This window comes from Pseudochaenichthys georgianus, chromosome 14 (genome assembly GCF_902827115.2).
Source record: "Pseudochaenichthys georgianus chromosome 14, fPseGeo1.2, whole genome shotgun sequence".
Taxonomy (NCBI): Eukaryota; Metazoa; Chordata; class Actinopteri; order Perciformes; family Channichthyidae; genus Pseudochaenichthys; species Pseudochaenichthys georgianus.
In genome coordinates, this window is record NC_047516.1 from 3,275,615 (window position 1) to 3,296,442 (window position 20,828).

General features: G+C 40.4%; 2 protein-coding genes across 2 annotated transcripts in view; both read right to left on the reverse strand.

Annotated features, from left to right (window-relative positions):
- LOC117458804 (F-BAR and double SH3 domains protein 2-like) overlaps positions 1-20,828 on the reverse strand; it is a 65,101-nt gene that overhangs the window by 22,907 nt on the left and 21,366 nt on the right. Inside the window, exons 6-10 of the mRNA XM_034099475.2 lie at positions 19,235-19,368; positions 17,145-17,199; positions 16,930-17,058; positions 16,713-16,835; positions 13,344-13,439 (exon numbers count right to left, since the gene is read on the reverse strand). Of these exons, the coding sequence (XP_033955366.1) occupies positions 13,344-13,439; positions 16,713-16,835; positions 16,930-17,058; positions 17,145-17,199; positions 19,235-19,368 (537 nt within the window). The remainder of the gene's footprint in view (positions 1-13,343; positions 13,440-16,712; positions 16,836-16,929; positions 17,059-17,144; positions 17,200-19,234; positions 19,369-20,828) is intronic.
- Positions 1,567-10,643, reverse strand: LOC139435134 (F-BAR and double SH3 domains protein 2-like). The gene is made up of 6 exons (XM_071205501.1): positions 10,611-10,643; positions 7,718-7,834; positions 4,951-5,049; positions 4,474-4,626; positions 1,947-2,081; positions 1,567-1,659 (listed from the first exon to the last, which is right to left on the reverse strand). The coding sequence occupies exons 1-6, from the start codon at positions 10,641-10,643 to the stop codon at positions 1,567-1,569; spliced, it is 630 nt and encodes a 209-aa protein (XP_071061602.1).

The window sequence follows — 20,828 nt, forward strand, 5'->3', positions numbered from 1 at the left end:
AGAATGATCAGACATTAAAAGTAATGACCTGTATGTGACATCCCACAGTTTTTAAAAATGTCAGTTCGCTACTAACCTTCATTAGCCTCCAGAGGTGGAGAAATTATTTACTTTTCCTACATTTTCGTATGAAAAGCCATATTTAGACTTAGGCTTAACACAACATATTAAAGAATGTCATGATCGCGTCATGGAGTGAAATCAAAATGTCCCTCTACACAGAGCTCACATAAGATCTGCTGCAGGGGAGTCGTGTGTTCACGGGAAGCACGTGAGCACTGAAATGTGAGCTCTGCCTGAAAACCCGCTGCGTCCCTCTCTAATGATTTGTTCTTATTCTGGCCCGAGAAGAAACTAAACGCCAACAGAGAGGCAAGATGAACCAGAACAAATCAGACTGAGAGAGGCTAACGAAGCTCAATGAGTGTAACCCAGGAGCGCAGAGGAAACTCTAACCTGCCAATTCATTAGCAGGCGGTGAGGCAGAGCTCTTAGAAAGACACGGAGGGACACTGATGGGTTGGAGATGTCCTGAACACATCTCAACCGTAGATGCACGAGTGACTGGACCTACTCTTCCATAAGTGGGTCAAAACAATGTTTGCAAACTATTAAAAGCGAGGCTATTGCAGTAGACCTAACGTTAGTCTAGTAGCCTCACTTCTAATATGTTGCTAACCATCAGCTGGATACATGTTGGCTAGCTAATGAGCTTCACATATCGACCTGAAAAACTGCGAGGCTCCACTCGCAGCCCCCCCCCTCCCCTCCGCACCACAGTTACTCCGCTGCGAGACGCTGCACGCACCCCCAACTCTGACTGACTTCCCGCATCCCTGTGTAACTGGGAAACTGATAGAATTGGATCATAAGATCGTGTTTTTGCAACCTCAGCATAGGGGAATGGGATGTTTATTGAACTTCGGTTTAACACATGTCGCTCAGCGCTGCTGCTTGCTTCAGTCTGTGTCTGCGTTCTTCGCACCTGCCTGTAATCTGAGAAGGTCCAGCCTCACTGGCTGGCTCCCGCCCAGAAAATCTTCAGTGATAGCCTATCAGATAGCGCTGAGGCGGGACATTGCTCATGTACACAAGAGTGGTGACTGAAGCCAGAGAAACGGCCGCATCAGAGCCAAAGTTTTATCGGCAATTTGATAAAAAAAAGGCCGATACCGATAATCTGTCAAATGCGGAATATCGGCCCCGATAATCGGCCAGGCCGATACAGGTATACATGTGTCTGTTGATTGTGTATATATAGGATATACATATTTGTATATATATTTGTATTCGGGATTGTGGGAAACGGTATTTCGATCTCTCTACACACAAACTGAAAGATTGATAATTAAGTTGACTTTGACTTTCAGTGGGAAAGTCCACAGCAAACGTCATCAAATAAACACAATGAGCTGGGGTTAAAATATTCTGCAGCAGGGATATCCAACCGAGTACTTTTGTGTATTAGTAGCTACATACTTCTGAGACATTGTACTTACAATTCTAAACGAATAGCCCTTTTAAGTTGATATCAAACATGCTTAACTTGAATTAGTGAATGTATATTTAGCGCACCTTGACCCAGTCCTCCATGTCTCCGTCATCAATGACCTCCAAGATCTCCTGCTCCTCGATGGTCAGCTCATCTGGCTGCGACGACTGCAAACAAGGAAACAGCATTTGTTAAAAAACTAAACTGAAAGCTAAATGATTTCTAGCAACTGGATACTTTTTATTTTATAGATTTGTTAGCATTATTTTGTAATCTGCCAAATGTCTAATGTTGGGAATGTTCGGTTGTAATGTGATAAATGTTAAAAAAAGTGACATGGAAGCTTTCTACCTTAGGCAACATCATGGTCTGGTTCCAACTCTCAATTTGTGTTGTCGCTCATTTTTCTTTTGTATTCAATCAATTTTTCCCACTATTGTGTTTTCTACGGTACCTTGTAGGAGTAGAGGACTTTGCAGGTGAGCGGATAGTTCTTCAAGGTGCTGGAGGGACTCGAGCTGCTGTCGTCTAAAACCTCCCCGCTGTCCTCCATCTCCTCCTCGTCCTCTCGCTCCAAATCCGCCGTTCCCTGCAGGAAAATTAGATATTATATGTAACTGATCACAATTGATTATCTGCACTCTTATGGTTACAACAGAGTTTGGCACATATGTCAAAAGTACACACATCCTTTACTCAAGTAGAAGTACAGATACTCATGTTTAAAAATACTCTGGTAAAAGTAGAAGTACTGACTAAACTTCTTTACTCAAGTGAAAGTAAAAAGGCTTTGAAGTGTACTTCAGTAAAAAGTACCCATAGCTAGCAGCTGCTTTAAAGAGTACCTGACCTCCCTTTATATTAACAGAACAATAATGTCATTGTTAGCTAATGAATGTTTCCATGCTGAACAACGGCAACATGACAACGTTTCCATTGGTCCCTCTTCTTTAGAGAAGACCAGGAAGTGATGGATACACGGATCGTGTTCCAATCAATAGGCACGCAGTGACTCTGAAGAATAATGATCACGCACCAAACACACATTCAGACTAAAGGAACCAGCTGTTTGGAAAATGAGAGAAGTAGAAAGTACAGGTACTTGAGTTCAACATGTAAGAAGTAGAAAGTACAGGTATTTGAGTTCAACATGTAAGAAGTAGAAAGTACAGGTATTTGAGTTCAACATGTGAGAAGTAGAAAGTACAGGTATTTGAGTTCAACATGTAAGAAGTAGAAAGTACAGGTATTTGAGTTCAACATGTAAGAAGTAGAAAGTACAGGTATTTGAGTTCAACATGTAAGAAGTAGAAAGTACAGGTATTTGGGTTCAACATGTAAGAAGTAGAAAGTACAGGTATTTGTGTTCAACATGTAAGAAGTAGAAAGTACAGGTATTTGAGTTCAACATGCAAGAAGTAGAAAGTACAGGTATTTGTGTTCAACATGTAAGAAGTAGAAAGTACAGGTATTTGTGTTCAACATGTAAGAATAGAAAGTACAGGTATTTGAGTTCAACATGTAAGAAGTAGAAAGTTCAGGTATTTGAGTTCAACATGCAAGAAGTAGAAAGTACAGGTATTTGTGTTCAACATGTAAGAAGTAGAAAGTACAGGTATTTGTGTTCAACATGTAAGAATAGAAAGTACAGGTATTTGAGTTCAACATGTAAGAAGTAGAAAGTACAGGTATTTGTGTTCAACATGTAAGAAGTAGAAAGTACAGGTATTTGTGTTCAACATGTAAGAAGTAGAAAGTACAGGTATTTGTGTTCAACATGTAAGAAGTAGAAAGTACAGGTATTTGTGTTCAACATGTAAAAAGTAGAAGTACAGGTATTTGTGTTCAACATGTAAGAAGTAAAAAGTACAGGTATTTGTGTTCAACATGTAAGAAGTAGAAAGTACAGGTATTTGGGTTCAAAATGTAAGAAGTAGAAAGTACAGCTATTTGTGTTCAACATGTAAGAAGTAGAAAGTACAGGTATTTGAGTTCAACATGTAAGAAGTAGAAAGTACAGGTATTTGGGTTCAACATGTAAGAAGTAGAAAGTACAGGTATTTGTGTTCAAAATGTGAGAAGTAGAAAGTACAGGTATTTGAGTTCAACATGTAAGAAGTAGAAAGTACAGGTATTTGGGTTCAACATGTAAGAAGTAGAAAGTACAGGTATTTGTGTTCAAAATGTGAGAAGTAGAAAGTACAGGTATTTGAGTTCAACATGTAAGAAGTAGAAAGTACAGGTATTTGGGTTCAAAATGTAAGAAGTAGAAAGTACAGGTATTTGTGTTCAACATGTAAGAAGTAGAAAGTACAGGTATTTGAGTTCAACATGTAAGAAGTAGAAAGTACAGGTATTTGAGTTCAACATGTAAGAAGTAGAAAGTACAGGTATTTGGGTTCAACATGTAAGAAGTAGAAAGTACAGGTATTTGTGTTCAACATGTAAGAAGTAGAAAGTACAGGTATTTGTGTTCAATGAGAAGTAGAAAGTACAGGTATTTGTGTTCAATATGTAAGAAGTAGAAAGTACAGGTATTTGTGTTCAACATGTAAGAAGTAGAAAGTACAGGTATTTGGGTTCAACATGTGAGAAGTAGTAAAGTACAGGTATTTGTGTCAACATGTAAGAAGTAGAAAGTACAGGTATTTGGGTTCAACATGTGAGAAGTAGAAAGTACAGATATTTGTGTTCAACATGTAAGAAGTAGAAAGTACAGGTATTTGTGTTCAACATGTAAGAAGTAGAAAGTACAGGTATTTGTGTTCAAAATGTGAGAAGTAGAAAGTACAGGTATTTGTGTAAAAAGTCGTAAGAAAAATAAGTAGTGGAGTAAAGTACTGATACCAGACAAATGTACTTGAGTGCAGTAACAAAGTATTTGTACTCCACTACCTCCCACCTCTGAAGTTTGATGACAACTAAAAGAGGTTACAAATATGAAAAATAATGTGTAAGAGTTGTGCAGTTGTGGGTCTTACAGAGAGTGAAGGATCATGGGTATTGAGGTTGTTCCAGCGCTCGTTCTCCAGCTCCTCCATCACTTGGTTCATGGCGCTCTTCAGCCACGTTTCCACGGCAACACCCGCCTGCCGAAGCAACTCCAGACGAGCCTCGGCCTTCACTTTCACCGTCTGCAAGATAAATCAATAAAACATGACGACATGCTGAAACAATATTTCTATGCGTGTTACTTATAGCGGTAATTTTTGGCTTATATTTTGAGTTAATTAGCTTAAAGTTAACATTTATTGTCTCTCTTACACATGAGGTTTTTTTTGTTTCACAGCAATGATACAAATTATGCATTTTTGCATTTCAGGTACACCCTGGAAAAATACAACATTGGATTGTAGCACAGTAGTATTTGAGCCTAGTCTGTGTCATTTCATCTGTTTAACCACTAGAGGGAGCACTGGGGCCACATTCAGGAACAAGATCACACACACACAAGTTACCTCTGCCCTCCGGAGACTCTGCCTGGCGACCTCCATCTTGGTCTCCAGCTCAGTGTTGTTCTGCTCTGAGGACTCCTGCGTCCCGTATCCCTCCATAGCCTGAAAACACATCACAACAAATACTAATGTCATCATAAAGTTATAAAAACACAGGATTTAAACCCAATAATAACAAATAAATCTATGTATTGAAGACATTTTACTCGAGAGAAACTTCATTAACGAACATCTTTGAGACTTTATTTATTTGCATTACATATTTATTTTGAACTTCATGAGAATTTTGGCACATTTATTGGACAATTTCGGTGTAAAACTACAGCTTTTAAAAAAACAGAATAGCACTTCCATTTTAATTTAGATATATTTTTCGTTTTTTTTAAATATTGTTTTTAAATGGCATTTTCTCTTACTATATTTATGATATGTATCAAAACAGCAAAGCCAGTTCTGTGTAATAAAGAGCGACTTAATAAACCGGATATGGATTCTGAGAGAGAGCGACTCATTTCCTTATTAATGGAAGTGCGTTGATCCTTGTTTGCTGGAAAATAAACGTCATGCAATTCCTTATCTTCACCTGTTTACAATAAAATAATGGGTGACAATTAAGTAATGATAAGGAAGTCTTATCCTGTATTGCATCACTCCCTCATATTTCCCTTCACACATGGCTCATGATTTTATGATCCCAGGCTTATTAATATCAAACTAACCTACGTGGTTACAGTAAAAGGACAAATTCCAGTGTAGTGGGAACATATATTCGTTAGTCATTAACACAACACTGACCTCTTTAACTTCCTTCAATACATTTTACAGGGCTCCTGCAGGTTTCACCAACTCAAATGTAAGACTTTTTAAGACCACTTTGAATAGAATTTAGGACCTATTTCACGGCAAGAAAGTATGAAGGAAAATTGCTATGAAAGAAGAAATACGTCCCATAATTATTTACAAAGTAAATGTATTCATGTTCAACATGAGAACGATGACTGAACATAACAGTACACAGTACACGCCCGGAGGTCCCCCGATGTTTTTGCGGGAGTAGCTGCACTAGCAAAACAAACACACATTTTGTTTGCAAAAGGTGCAGCGGGCTTCAAACACGTCCCCTCCACTGAACTTACACTTCCCCATATTTATTTGTAAGTAGATTCGAAGATACCTGAGTTTCTGACTGCCGCTAGCTGAAGCTTGGTTGCTAGGTTACTAGTCGGGTGTTCTCCGATAAGGGGCCGGGGGAAACAAAGTTAGTGATTACTGGTTCCATGTTGATTATTTCAATACAGATTGTTGGGGGGAACTGAAAGGCTCTTACCGTACTGGTTATTTGCAGCACGGACATTTCCCCCCAAAAATATTTAGACGCTATCGCAACACAGAAGTACCTTTCAAATCCCATCATTTTGAAGACTTTCAAAATCATATTTAAGACCTTTCTTATTTTTTTTGATCATATTTAAGACTTTTTAAGGCCTTAAATTCTGATTATCAAAATTAAGAGTTTTTAAGAACCCGCTGGAACCCGGTTTTAACATCTGTAAATCTGCTTAAAATCAAAGAGAAATAATTTATAAATTGTCTAGAATCATCACAAAGTCTATTTAACATATTTTCGCTGATGCTAATTTGCCAAAATGTGAAGAAATTCAAGCAAAAATAAACACGAACAAAAGACAGGACATCTGTGAGTGCCTGTGTTTTGTTTCTATTGATCCTCACCACTACCCGCACCCGATGCATTATTTTATAGTATTGGCATTGGTGCTTTGCTACTTCCAACAATGAGAAATACCTTACACCAACTAATGTAACAAGTTAATGTTATGTTCCGCTGTTTTTGTAACCACACAAGGAACATACGACAGCAAATGGCGATGTGTTAAATGATTGATAAACTGATTTATGGATTTACAACTTCCTTGTAAAAAAAGGTTAATTTGGTGTTTTACTGCTTTTTTATACTGTTTTAAAAACAAGTCACAAATAGGCAAACCATTTCTAAAGCAGGATTTTCCTGAACGACAGTCCTGCTTTAGAAATGAGTGTCCTCCAGGATCTACTAGGGAAATTACCCAGATTACGTAGACCAGGTTTTACTTTGACATGGACATTTAAGAGATCATAAAGATAAGAGACTTTATTGTCATCCATCCATATACAGTACACAAAGGAACCGGGGCAGGCTGACGGTAACCGGTTTACTTTCAGGGGTAGTTCAGATTTTGTTTAGTGGGGCTGAAGGATGCCAAACTGTTTATGTGTACCTGGGTGTTTGTATTAGTAATATAGCATATATTTGTGATGGCTAAGTATCCCACTTTAATTAACTAAATATAATGAATAATGTAGAAGGATGAGAGTTTGTGAAACATTGTTTTATATTGTACATATTGTTATTGCACAACAGTTCAACACACCATATTTCTTTGAGTTAAAATGTGGTTGCTAATTCGCTACCTGAGTCTGAAGTAACGCTGAATTACCATGTCTTACATCTACTTTCACAACTAATAATGTTAATACAGGCTGCTAGTTTACCACTTTTCTGTTTTATATGTTTACCTACTTTCTTAATGCTGCTTATTATTTGTATACCTGTACTATTTCCTCTCGTATTTGCCTTTTATCTGCACTGGCTCTACGCTGTAAAGTTTCACATTTGATGAATGTGGATATATCAACAGGATATGTTGACAGGATCTCCCTCTTGAATCCTGCCTACAGCTTCATGTGTTCCTCAGTGTGATCTGGTTCTCACCCGCTGTGTGTGGATGATGCTCTTGTATTCTCGGGCCACGCGACTCGCCCATTTCCTCGCCTCTTTATCCAGACTCTGCCTCCTCCGTCGTGCCGCTATCTTTTGCAGCTCCAGCACCTGCAAACACACGGAGAGAATGTGAGATATAATACAAAATAATCATGGGAGACATGTTTTTAGGGGGCAATTATTGGGGCCCTTTTATGCTTTGGGGGGGGGGGGGGGGGGGGGGGTTCCCTCTCCTGTAGTGACTGGGCTCTGGTTTCAGACAGAGGGTGAAAAGAGGTGCTGCAGCACAGGCAGTATGAGAAGAATAAAGAGCTTTTTGAACATTAAAGCATGGAGACATGTAGAGACACTACATACTGATATACACCTGAACATCAGCAGGAGAGGACTCTTTAAAGTAGAGACACTATATATGATATACACCTGAACATCAGCAGGAGAGGACTCTTTAAAGTAGAGACACTACATACTGATATACACCTGAACATCAGCAGGAGAGGACTCTTTAAAGTAGAGACACTACATACTGATATACACCTGAACATCAGCAGGAGAGGACTCTTTAAAGTAGAGACACTAATATACTGATATACACCTGAACATCAGCAGGAGAGGACTCTTTAAAGTAGAGATACTACATACTGATATACACCTGAACATCAGCAGGAGAGGGACTCTTTAAAGTAGAGACACTATACTGATATACACCTGAACATCAGCAGGAGAGGACTCTTTAAGTAGAGACACTACATACTGATATACACCTGAACATCAGCAGAGAGGACTCTTTAAAGTAGAGACACTATATACTGATATACACCTGAACATCAGCAGGAGAGGACTCTTTAAAGTAGAGATACTACATACTGATATACACCTGAACATCAGCAGGAGAGGACTCTTTAAAGTAGAGACACTATACTGATATTACACCTGAACATCAGCAGGAGAGGACTCTTTAAAGAGAGACACTACATACTGATGTACACCTGAACCTCAGCAGGAGACTGAGGAGAGGACTCTTTAAAGTAGAGACACTACATACTTATATACACCTGAACATCAGCAGGAGACTGAGGAGAGGACTCTTTAAAGTAGAGACACTACATACTGATATACACCTGAACATCAGCAGGAGAGAACTCTTTAAAGTAGAGACACTACATACTGATATACACCTGAACATCAGCAGGAGAGGACTCTTTAAAGTAAGACACTACATACTGATATACACCTGAACATCAGCAGGAGAGGACTCTTTAAAGTAGAGACACTACATACTGATATACACCTGAACATCAGCAGGAGAGGACTCTTTAAAGTAGAGACACTACATACTGATATACACCTGAACATCAGCAGGAGAGGACTCTTTAAAGTAGAGACAATACATACACCTGAACATCAGCAGGAGAGGACTCTTTAAGTAGAGACACTACATACTGATATACACCTGAACATCAGCAGGAGAGGACTCTTTAAAGTAGAGACACTACATACTGATATACACCTGAACATCAGCAGACGAGGACTCTTTAAAGTAGAGACACTACATACTGATATACACCTGAACATCAGCAGGAGAGGACTCTTTAAAGTAGAGACACTACATCCTGATATACACCCTGAACATCAGCAGGAAGAGGACTCTTTAAAGTAGAGACACTACATACTGATATACACCTGGACATCAGCAGGAGAGAACTCTTTAAAGTAGAGACACTACATACTGATATACACCTGGACATCAGCAGGAGAGGACTCTTTAAAGTAGAGACACTACATACTGATATACACCTGAACATCAGCAGGAGAGGACTCTTTAAAGTAGAGACACTACATACTGATATACACCTGAACATCAGCAGGAGAGGACTCTTTAAAGTAGAGACACTACATCCTGATATACACCTGAACATCAGCAGGAGAGGACTCTTTAAAGTAGAGACACTACACACTGATATACACCTGATCATCAGCAGGAGAGGACTCTTTAAAGTAGAGACACTACATCCTGATATACACCTGAACATCAGCAGGAGAGGACTCTTTAAAGTAGAGACACTACATCCTGATATACACCTGAACATCAGCAGGAGAGGACTCTTTAAAGTAGAGACACTACATCCTGATATACACCTGATCATCAGCAGGAGAGGACTCTTTAAAGTAGAGACACTACATCCTGATATACACCTGAACATCAGCAGGAGAGGACTCTTTAAAGTAGAGACACTACATACTGATATACACCTGAACATAAGCAGAATAAGGCCCCTTTAATATCCTAGAAAAAATATCTTCAGCAGAAAGAGGTTGTTTGTCCACATGATCCACCCTTTCCTTCAGACTACCTCACATAGAAACACAATTCAATCTTTATGAAGTATTGCTTAATGCAGTGACCCACCCGAACACGTCTAAAAGGGCCTTGTAGTTTCTGAAATGTCACAGAGAGAACCACACATTTAAAGTTGTGTTTATAACTTCTGTTTTGTCAATGTGCCAACTTCTCTTGACATATTGCATGTGCCTGGTTTTAAAAAGAGCTCTGTAGGAAAGACATACACGGGAGCGGAGCTGAAATAGAGCATTTGTTTCGGCGTCACCTCTATTCATTCAGCTGGTACGTAATCATCAAGGAAACATCATCTTACATTTATTTATAAAGTCATAACCCAGCTGGCTCTCAAATATGTACGAAGAGGGGGAAATATATTTTTAAACTGAGAAACAGTGAAGAGCAAACAGCTTCTCTCAGTCATAAGAGAATATAAATAAATAAATAAACCCCTGGTTGTTTCTGATAGCTTTAAATGTTCCAGCAATCACACTTTACTTAAAGTATAAAATCTAAATATATCCAACTGCTATTTTATTTTACCTTACACAGGGTGCAGCAGGGGCAGATACACATAATGTTTCCCTTATTACACAGTTTAACTGGAATACTTAATTATGATTGGTCAACTCGGACAGTCCAGAGGTTGTTCATTTTCGCTAACAGACCGTTGCTAAGGAGAGCAGACCGTTGCTAAGGAGGATCAAGGGACTTTGGGTGTGTCTCACTTCGGTTATTTTTCATTTCCTCGCTCCTCGGGCTCGGTGTCACTGGAAGTTGATTTGTCTGCGCCATCTTGAGTAACGTTCCCAGTGGCCTTATTTGTGTCGGAGGACCGAGGATCGAGGATCGATAACGGAGGAGCGATAACGGAGGAACTACCAGACCATCCTCTGGTGAAATCCTCAGACACTCGCCCCACCCCCTTACTGTGTATCGCTCACTGATTGGACGATGCAGCGCATGCACTGGCTGCTGTCAGACGATCAGCTGTGCGGCGTCATCACAAACGGACGTCGCTTCACGTGACGCTCCGGAGGAAACGACGTTCCATTGCTCCTAAAACTCCTTTCCCTGCTTCTCGTGGTTTCCTTGCGTCTCTCCTTGCTTCCCTGGTGGGAGGGACTAGTCGCAGGGAAACAACGCAAGTGAGGGACGCAAGGAATCCATTCAACCGAAGTGAGATGCAGCCTATGTGCAGTCATATCAATCAGCAGAAATAAGTCAATTTAACGTCAGCTGTGGACAAACATTCGTTTTCACTTTTCATCCATCGAAAATTTTTAATAATTAATCTTTATATTTCTGTATTTTTGGAGATGAACATTTGTATTTTCAAACAGCTTGGAGAAGACTCTGAATAAATGTTGATCTATTCTATACCATGTATGAAGGCCTATTTCTGAGACTAAGTATACATATGAGAAAGATATTAACAAATGCTTTCATTTTCTTGTAAATAAACGTAATGGATTTACAGACTCTGTGGAATTTGTTTGTATATTTGCAAACAACAAAATGCTTCTGTTGAAGTGTTTTACATTTAAAGAATACAAATAATGCACACATTGTCAATCTTTTCACACAAATAATACTGAGACACATCTTCCTACATCTGGCAGTGATTGGTTCAGCTCTAATTTAACATGGCAGTCTCTTAATAAACCAAATATGGACAATTACTGCATTTCATTTTGAGATTTCTTCTTTTAGGATTGATACAAATGCCTAAAATGTGAGCTAAGAGCAGAGTGTGTGTGGAGGGCCTGGGTGGGGAGGGGCATGCTCTCTGATGAGGCTCACAATGCCTCCTTTTCACAGATGAACCGCCCTCCCTCCCAGTTCAGCCCTATTCCTTACCGGATCCCTCTCTGTCTGCTGCGAGTGGTGAGGGAGGGGAGGGAGAGAGGGGAGAGAGGGGAGAGAGGGAAGCTCTCCACCACTAATGTTTTCTTTAGGAACAGGCTGCTGCTTGTTTGACTTCCAATGAAAACAACGCCAGCGTTTGCAGTTTGAACAAATTGTCCAGTGTTGCCCAGTGAGGCAGAGGGCCAGAGCAAAGGGAGGACCAGACTACTAGAGCCAGGATAGGTGTGTGTGTGTGTGTGTGTGTGTGTGTGTGTGTGTGTGTGTGTGTGTGTGTGTGTGTGTGTGTGTGTGTGTGTGTGTATATTAATGTGTATGTATGTATGCCAGGATAGGTTGTGTGTGTGTGTGTGTGTGTGTGTGTGTGTGTGTGTGTGTGTGTGTGTGTGTGTGTGTGTGAATGTGTGTGTGTGTGTGGATGTGATATGGATTGCAGTACACTACATTCAAGTGCAGCATCCACCCCAATACATCTCTCTTGGTTTTCTTAAAGTCAGAATATTTTTGGACTTAATTTGACATTTTTGCCGATTTGTGCAAAAACCATTATTGTTTTTATTTGCACATGTTTTTAAATAATATCTCAAACCATAATGTGTTCGCTACTTAAGTGTTTATTTGTATTTTCTATTACTTATGTCATGTGTGCTTTTACCCTATATTTAACGTGCAAGCTACTTAATTATAGCTTGCCTTTTATCTGCTATGTCACGTTTGTTGTATTGCTGTCGTTTCCCAGGACTAATAAAGGAATTCTGCTTCTGATATTTCAATGATTTATAGAGAGCAAAACATGCTATTAATGACCAGTATGGGTTGGAACTGAGACGCTATGGACTCCATGAACAGGTGTGGCAAAGGCGCAGAACAGATTGCACTTGTAGGATGCAATCTGTACTTTTATAGCCCCGAGTGAAGCAGCTGGGAGAGCAGATTCTGATAAGATCACAGCAGGAGACTCAGACCGAAAGCATTACTCCATAAAAAATAAAGAAAAGTGTGGGGCTGCACAGGTGGGGCCGTGTTGCCTCAGGTTCTGGTGGGAAACAATGAAATACAATCCAGGAAGTCCATTTCATGTTGTAAAGCCACAACACTCACATCTGTGTTTACTGTAGGAAACCACGAGGAAGGTTTCTTTAAATTCTCTGATTTGTAGCAGCTTTCTGCTGACTCCATGGAAGGCTGTTTGTAGCTAACGGTAACCTCCCGACATGTTAACATTTGTAAATCAAGTTTTTTTGACAGATCACATGTGCACAATTGGGAAAGTGAGGTTTGAGTAGAGTCGTGTGTATTTTGTATGAAAAGCACAAATCAATTCGGCTCTCTCAAACTTCACAAAAATTCAAGCAATTTCCAAGTTTATGTTCATTCGTCAAGCGGTAAAATATAAAAGCCAGGATTTACCGTATCTGTGTCGCTGGGCTGGAACATGAAGTCCGGGGCTTGCTGAAACATGAGGTTCTTCTCAACAAACAGCTGCTGGTGGAACTCCTGCAGAACCTACGTGTGTGTGTGTGTGTGTGTGTGTGTGTGTGTGTGTGTGTGTGTGTGTGGTGTGTGTGTGTGTGTGTGTGTGTGTGTGTGTGTGTGTGTGTGTGTGTGTGTGTGTGTGTGTGTGTTTGAGGGAAAAGAAGAAGTACATAGTTTAGTATTGCCAGAAATAAGCCATAGCTCTGGAGCAGGGGTGGGGAACCTTTTTCCTCTCAAGAGCCATTTCAATTTTTTCAACATCCTCCGAGGGCCGTACAAATGATTGACCTCTGCATACAAATACAGCCCATTCATTTGGTCTTTCTTTCATGCTGTGCAAAGAAAAAGCAACCTCTTAATCCAGATATCTTACCATGACTCGCGCATGCATGCACGTGCACGGTGTGGCATGACCACCAAAACAGAAATATATGGACACAAGATGTGTGCAAATGTATTTAGTTTCCTATCCATGTGAACATGATTTAAGTGGGGGGGGACCTAACCTCCTCTAAGGGGGTCCGGGGGCATGCTCCCCCGAGAAGATACTTAGGCTTGTGTTGTGTTCAAGGACCCTGACCTTCGTGTTGTGTTCAAGGACCCTGATCTTAGCCAGAAAAAACAGGCACTCGCTTGTTTAATTATTTTGCGTTCTAGAATTCTTTATTTATTTTATTTTTTTGCGTGTGTTTATAAATTACCTCGAGGGCCGTACCAAATGGTCTCGCGGTCCGTATACGGCCCGGAGGCCGGAGGTTCCCCACCCCTGTTCTTCAGCAACCCTTCTTGCAAAAAAATCCTTAAATGTAATCAAATCAAAATATATTTATATAGAACTTTTCACACACAAAGGTAACTCAAAGGTTCTTCACAAACCAAACACATAGCCAATTTACAAAAAAACAAACAATACTATCTCCCCCTTCCCTAGTCATAACCAGAGTTACACATAGCTTTGTGATTAAAAATAACATTTAATACCAAAGCAGGAATGTATAATACAGGAATAAAATAATACAAAATTGTAAAACGGAGTCAAATTACAATAAAAATAAGAACAAGGACAATTCAATAAAAGTTAATGTAATATGTTACTCAGAAACAATTTCTTTATGTTCCTTTTTACACTTTAAAAGACAAAGCCCTGTAGATTTAAAGAATGATCAGACATTAAAAGTAATGACCTGTATGTGACATCCCACAGTTTTTAAAAATGTCAGTTCGCTACTAACCTTCATTAGCCTCCAGAGGTGGAGAAATTATTTACTTTTCCTACATTTTCGTATGAAAAGCCATATTTAGACTTAGGCTTAACACAACATATTAAAGAATGTCATGATCGCGTCATGGAGTGAAATCAAAATGTCCCTCTACACAGAGCTCACATAAGATCTGCTGCAGGGGAGTCGTGTGTTCACGGGAAGCACGTGAGCACTGAAATGTGAGCTCTGCCTGAAAACCCGCTGCGTCCCTCTCTAATGATTTGTTCTTATTCTGGCCCGAGAAGAAACTAAACGCCAACAGAGAGGCAAGATGAACCAGAACAAATCAGACTGAGAGAGGCTAACGAAGCTCAATGAGTGTAACCCAGGAGCGCAGAGGAAACTCTAACCTGCCAATTCATTAGCAGGCGGTGAGGCAGAGCTCTTAGAAAGACACGGAGGGACACTGATGGGTTGGAGATGTCCTGAACACATCTCAACCGTAGATGCACGAGTGACTGGACCTACTCTTCCATAAGTGGGTCAAAAAGTACCCGTATTAGAGTAATATGTGTTTTATGGTCATTTTGGTTAAGAGAAATCACTTATATTAATATTTAGTATTATATTTTGGTTCACACTAGAAATATTCTATATTACATTTTTCACTATTTGTAATTAAAAAAAAAAAATTACAATTTGAAAAAACCGTTTTGAACATATTGATGCAAAGGTCCAACCCTCTCTTACCTGCCCTGCAGCTGAACGACCTATCCGACCTTTATTTCCTCCCACCTTCACTACTGTGACTCACTTCTCTCCGGCATCCGCTCCCCCTCCCTCGATAGACTCTGAATTGTAAAAAATGTAGCCGCCCGACTCCTCACACCACACCAGTCCTCAAAGACCTTCATTGGCTTCCCGTCTCCCAACGCATCGACTACAAAATACTGGCCCTCACCTATAGCCCCCCACCATGCCGGTTGATCAAGTTTGATAGTCCTATAGCCCCACCCTAACCTTCCCTTATATTGTAAAGCGATTTTGAGTCCTTGAAAAGCCCTATACAAATATAATGTATTATTATTATTATTATTATTATTATTATTATACTGACAGGTATCAGATCTTGCTGTGTAAAACAATCTTCCTGAGAGGTGTCACCTGTGGTCTACAGTGAATGTATTCCTGACAGCAACAGGTGATAAGAATCAAAGGTTCCCATAGGATTCCATAGAAAATGCATGCGGGTCATTTTTGAAGCTTGGGGTAGAAATACAAAAACTACAATTTCTTAAAATGTATAACATTTAAAATGTAAAAGGCATGATATCCAAAACATGTTTTTTGAGGAATAGCTGGAATATGAAATGTTAAAAAAATGTAATTACAAAGATACTTCAAGAAAACTACCTCACCGGGTCAAAAAAGTCCCACTTATGCATCTAAGTCACATGTGTCAAACTCAAGGCCCGGGGGCCAAATCAGGCCCGTGGTGGATTTGATTTCGGCCCACAAGATCATTTCTAATTACTATTAGATCTGGCCCGCCGGTATATCGCACGCACACCTTCACTCCAACTTTATGTGAGCATTTTGCTGCACATTAAAGTAAAAAGTAGTGTTGAAACTATTTCTGACTCCCATATTGACGAATACACAAACCCTCCACTGTGTAACACCACTGCATAATCATGAGTAGAACGATACATCTTCTCATAATAAAGGTGTTTCTTAGCTAAACTTTCATTCCTATCAAAGGTTTGTGCAGCTTTTTAGTGGGAAATGAAAGCACTTAAGGTACCATAAAAGAAATCAAGCCAAACTATTAACTAAATACCCATTGAATCACCTGTTCTGATACAATTGATATATTTATTTTTACCAAATATACTGAGCGTTTTTGGCAGAAACATTGCTTTTGGGAGGATTTGAGTTCTATCTATCTTATATTTCGGTTTATTCTTAAATGAGCACGGGGCAGGTGTCTCATTTAAGTGAATACAAGTAGAAAATCCGACTCGACAGCATCAGCCAACAGATTTGAAAAAGGACTATACAGAATTGAAGTGCTGGTTGTCCAGTGTGTCTGAAGACTCACCCCGTTGGAGCTGTTGAGGAGCTGGTTGAAGGTGTTGTGGACGGCCTGGTAGCTCTCCAGCTCCGTCTGACACAGCGAGACGAGGTAATCCTTCACCTGCTCGTAGATCCTGCCGTCTAACACCTGCACACAAATATCCCCCTTTAAGTTTCCGGAGAACACGTTTGATCTTCCACCAGACACACACCCAACCACTCAGAGTGACGGTCAGCCTCACCTTGATGCAGTCCATGAGGTCCGTGTTGTAGTAGCGCTGCTGGTGAGCGTTAGCGGCTGCTAGCATGAGAATGTAGTCGTTACGGGCGTGTGTTGCTTTGGAGTTGCACTCGCTTCTCTTGGCTTTCAGCTGGGAAATGAAAGTGTATAACTGATGAGATGCAACACTAACATGTAACAAGATGTGGGCAGTTGAGAAATATCTAAATCTCATACCTTGACGGTTGCTCTCTGAAGACTGGATCTGGACTGGAAGAGACTTAGCCTGGACCTGGGAAGAAGTAAGTATTTCAACAGTATTTCAATATTTCTTACAGTTGTAGTTTCGAATACACACAACACAGAGGACCAGGAGGCTAGCTGCTAGCATACGGCTTAAAGCAGCTCTCTTATATGTCTAAGACAGCTGGTTTGAAGAAATCTGCCTTCCTCTGCTATATTTCCCACAGAGAACAATGATCAGCTGCAACCACTAATTCTAAATACATTTTTAGCACGAATGCATGCGAATAAGCAAGACTTTAAACAAGGAGAGACTTTATTTCACGGAGCAATGTATTCTTGTATTTAAAATAACTGCATCTATAGTCCAACAGAAACTGAACCAATATTGTAAAGTACGCTTTTGAAAACTCAACATTTGACTATTTGTAAAATTCAGAGACAAAGGCATCCATCAGTGTGAGTGAGTGAGTGAGTGAGTGAGTGAGTGAGTGAGTGAGTGAGTGAGTGAGTGAGTGAGTGAGTGAGTGAGTGAGTGAGTGTGAGTGAGTGAGTGAGTGAGTGAGTGAGTGAGTGAGTGAGTGAGTGAGTGAGTGAGTGAGTGAGTGTGTGTGAGTGTGCCCATCCATCACTTAGTTGGAATAAGCAAGCCATGCGACCAGAATAAGGACGGTTGTCGGGGAGCAATCTGATTACTGCTGAATGTATTCAGAGTACACAGTCGCCAGGTTACTTGAGTGCATGTACAAGTATTCTCCGACGACCTGCATAACCTAGTGGCACTGTTTTTCTAAATGTTAACACATCGATTGAACAGGAAGCAACTCCACATTGCAACAGACACGTAGGAAGGGAAGATTGTGCAATGATTTAGCAAAAGAAAAAAAACGTTGAAGAAGCACAGACAGTAAATGGTCCAACTTCACGTCTCTGCGCCTCAAGGACCCGAAGTCCCTCCGCAGACACTATGAAGAATGTGTGTGTTTACACATGAGGCCTGACGTAGTAATTGTAGTATTAGAATGAGTGCCAACCCAGCTGCTAAGCCTTTCCGGCAGCAGAGCTTCACCTTCGCTCTATAATAAACTCTCCTGATGGGCAGAGAAATGTCTGCAATGTGGAGAGGCAAAGAGCCAGCTGGTGATGTGTGCCAGGACTCAACGTGCAGAAGAGACACCTGAATATCAGACGCCTGTAAGCCGGAAACTAATGGGTACTACCATCATTGATTAGTTTGATAAGTAGTTTGTTTTTCACCTCAAAAACATCTTTGGCTTATTGTTGCTTCACTTGGATGTTATCAAACAAAATCAAGCCGTGATATAATGAGCGTATATCACGGGTAAAATTGTAGTTTGCAGTATCCCTCCGCGTCCGAGAAACACCACGCCCCTTAGCTGTGATATAATGACCATAGACCGGCCTGTCGTGAGCTATTGCTTAAATATGCCATTGGGCATGATTGGTGACATCACAGATATAATTAAAACGAGGGTCCGATATGCAACGTACACAAGTGTCATGTGGAAACATCTCGTGTCCACGTGACATAGATTCAGGATTTTGCAATGAGGAAAAAGTAGTGCATGTGATTCTAAAAAGGTTGAATGGAAAGCAGGTTTGTTTTCTACATGGCTCTAACTTCTCTGGAGTTTTCTCTTAATGGATTTGGTCAGGTGAGGTGGTCAGAGAAACACTGAGAATCAGAAGAGCCAAAAGCCTGGAGTGCTGTATTGCAAATGCTTTTCTTGTATAAAGATGTAAGATATTTACTATACGATAATGTCATGCAAGAGAAAGCAAAGAATCCTCACACAGGGAAAGTTAAACATCGATTCCTTGGTATTTTGTCTCGAACTGAAATGATCATTTAATCATCAAATGAATTGCTTTGTAACTTGGCGAATCGCTTCAACTCGAGTTGTGTGTAGAACTTGTTTGCGCTTACAAACAATTGTCAATTGATTACTTTTATAAAGTAAAGTCTTAATTGAAATGTGATGTGTCCCGTGCAGCAGCGACCATTCAACTCGGGATAACATCAGTCAATTCTAATAATCACAGTAGAGTATTTTGGTCCGTACTTGGCGTCCAGCTCGGCCTTCTCTCGGACGGCCTGAGCCATGGTCTCGGCCTCCTGGTATTTCTTCCGGCTCTTCGTCAGCTCCTTCACGGAATCCTGCAGCTCCGCTTGAACCACCGTCAGCTGATCAATACACTGGGGATGGAGACATTTAAGTTTTACATTTATGGAAATTATTATTATTCCTGCAATGCATCACCTGAAGAGTACGCTGTGTGGTGAGCAATGTCAGGATGGTGTGTGGGATACAGCAGCTACACATGGGGGGCTGTGAACAAGAGCAGCTCTGTAGGCTGCAGGAGAGAGAAGGAGGCTCAGGATCGGGAAATAGACTCCAGACTTCAGAGTGGGATTGATAATGGCCTGCTCACAGTCATCAAAGGGACAGTTTGGATCTCTTGAAGCAGGATTTTTAAGGTCACCACCATGCAGTAAGTAGATGGGAGATGGCATGCCATACATTTGGAAGAACATAAGCAGCAGCAACATATTTAAAAGGTTTACATTTAAGCTCGATTAAAATGATTTCCACCACTTTGCCTTGCAATCAATAATCTTTATAGGTGCTCCCTTTAAAGCCACCGGACTCCTTTACCACCTCAAAGTATTATACCTCTGCCAACCAGTCAGTTGCAGTTTATATCAATATCTGCCAAAATGTCGTCACTTAAAGACACGTGTGTAACATTTTTATATTGACAAATTCCTTCTTGAATTATAGCCATGAACAGATCCTGTGAGGTTACAGCACCTTGACCTTTGACCACCGTATTCTTATCTGTTTATCCGTGAGTTCAAGTGGACATTTAAAGAAATTCATTTAAAGTATTTAAGATCTATATCTTATTCTTAGATATAGTGTTCACAAGAATAGTACAGAAACACAATACATTGGCCGTGCAGAACACAGGTTTTGCCTCGAGTTGTTTGTGTTTCTTGTAACTTTGGTGAATCTGAACTAAACCAGAAAACACAAAGAAACCAACTGATAGATGCAGAGAATCCGTTGTTCTGCACGGTAACAACACCCGTGGATTTAAAGAGAGCATAACATACAGCTTCAGTTCTTTGTGGAAAGGGCTTTCTGACAGCGAGGTAAAGCGGGGGAAATATTCCTTATATAGTTTAGAATTTCACCTGGAATGCCCCATTCCCCCGCGGGCAGGGGAAGAAACACATCGCTGCAAGAAACAGCGTCTCAGGGCTTCTTAATATTTAAAAAGCTCTGAATGTGTCATACCCAACTAACGGGAAGAAACTCAGCTACCTGACGATATGAACACTTTTTGCTGAAACAAAACACAAGTCTCACAAGAAGCGTCTAAATAAGCGCTGAGCGAAGAAACGCTATCGCACTTAGCAGAGAACTCACGGCGTAAATACCCTTATTACTTATCGTATCTGCAAAAACAATCGATTAGCAAACTGAGATTCCACAGATTCCAGAAATATAAGTAACACCACTGAGCGATCCGAACTCGCGACAGGGGAAGCGAAAACAGACACGTAGCTTCACGGAGGAAGCTTCTTACCGTAGCTGTTGTTCTGATAAACATTTGTGTTCAATGGCATCGAAACGATAACGCAGCTGAAGG